This window comes from Fukomys damarensis, unplaced genomic scaffold (genome assembly GCF_012274545.1).
Source record: "Fukomys damarensis isolate Sample0158 unplaced genomic scaffold, DMR_v1.0_HiC HiC_scaffold_34, whole genome shotgun sequence".
Lineage (NCBI taxonomy): Eukaryota > Metazoa > Chordata > Mammalia > Rodentia > Bathyergidae > Fukomys > Fukomys damarensis.
Window position 1 is genome coordinate 23,263,743 of NW_022900946.1, and position 1,037 is coordinate 23,264,779.

The 1,037-nt window shown below is 46.1% G+C and overlaps 1 protein-coding gene across 1 annotated transcript in view; it reads left to right on the forward strand.

Moving 5' to 3' along the window:
- The first annotated feature begins 890 nt into the window (after window positions 1-890).
- Window positions 891-1,037, forward strand: part of Ydjc (YdjC chitooligosaccharide deacetylase homolog) — a 1,831-nt gene continuing 1,684 nt past the window's right edge. The window contains exon 1 of the mRNA XM_010620800.2: window positions 891-980. Within this exon, the coding sequence (XP_010619102.1) occupies window positions 891-980 (90 nt within the window). The remainder of the gene's footprint in view (window positions 981-1,037) is intronic.

Sequence of the window (1,037 nt, forward strand, 5' to 3'; positions counted from 1 at the left end):
GATCTCAGGAGGCTGAGGTAGGAGGAGCAGAAATTCCAGGCCTCCTGCCTGGAGCCCACTGTGAGAGCTTGTCTCAAAAAAGCAAAAAACTAGCCGGGCGTAGTGGAGCAGGTCTGTAATTCCAGCACTCGGGAGGCTGAGGCAGGAGGATCGCTGTGAGTTTGAGACCAGCCTGGGCTACACAGTGAGTTCCAGGGCAGTCTCAGCTACATAGTGAGACCCTGTCTCAAAAAAACAAAACCAAACAAACAAAAAAAAGCAAAAAACTAAAGGATACTACCCAGAAAGTTAATAGGTGTGATTTCTGAAAAGGGTAAAGGAATTTTTTCCTTTTGTTTCATTTTCTTTCTTTTCCTCCTCCTCCTCCTCCTGAGATTATATATGTATATTTCCAGGGCAGTCTCAGCTACATAGTGAGACCCTGTCTCAAAAAAACAAAACCAAACAAACAAAAAAAAGCAAAAAACTAAAGGATACTACCCAGAAAGTTAATAGGTGTGATTTCTGAAAAGGGTAAAGGAATTTTTTCCTTTTGTTTCATTTTCTTTCTTTTCCTCCTCCTCCTCCTCCTGAGATTATATATGTATATATATATATAAAACCTCGTTTTTTAAAAATACATCACTTTTCAAGTACTGCTTATGAAGTCAAGGCGAGTTCCGCGTTGCAGTAAAAGCAGCTTTGGGGCCGGTAAAGCTGAGCAGCTGCCGCGGGGACCACTAGGTGGCGAGGACAAAGGCGTCGGGCGCGGAGCCGAGGCGGGGCCGGCCTGTCTCGCCCATCCTCCCTCCAGGGCGGCACAAAACAAAATACTGCAGAAACAGGAACAGAAATAGCTTAAACTTCCAACCTCACGAAGTCTAACTAACTTTGTATTTTCGACATTCAGTATGCGTGCAGCCAGCTGGAGCAGCACCCTCTCCCCAATCCGGCCACTTCAGATGCTACTGTTCCCTGACTTAGGGAGGGAGGATCCTGGGGTGGCTAAGAAAAGCAAGGGAGGGATCTGCACCCTTACTTACATGCCTATCCCTCAC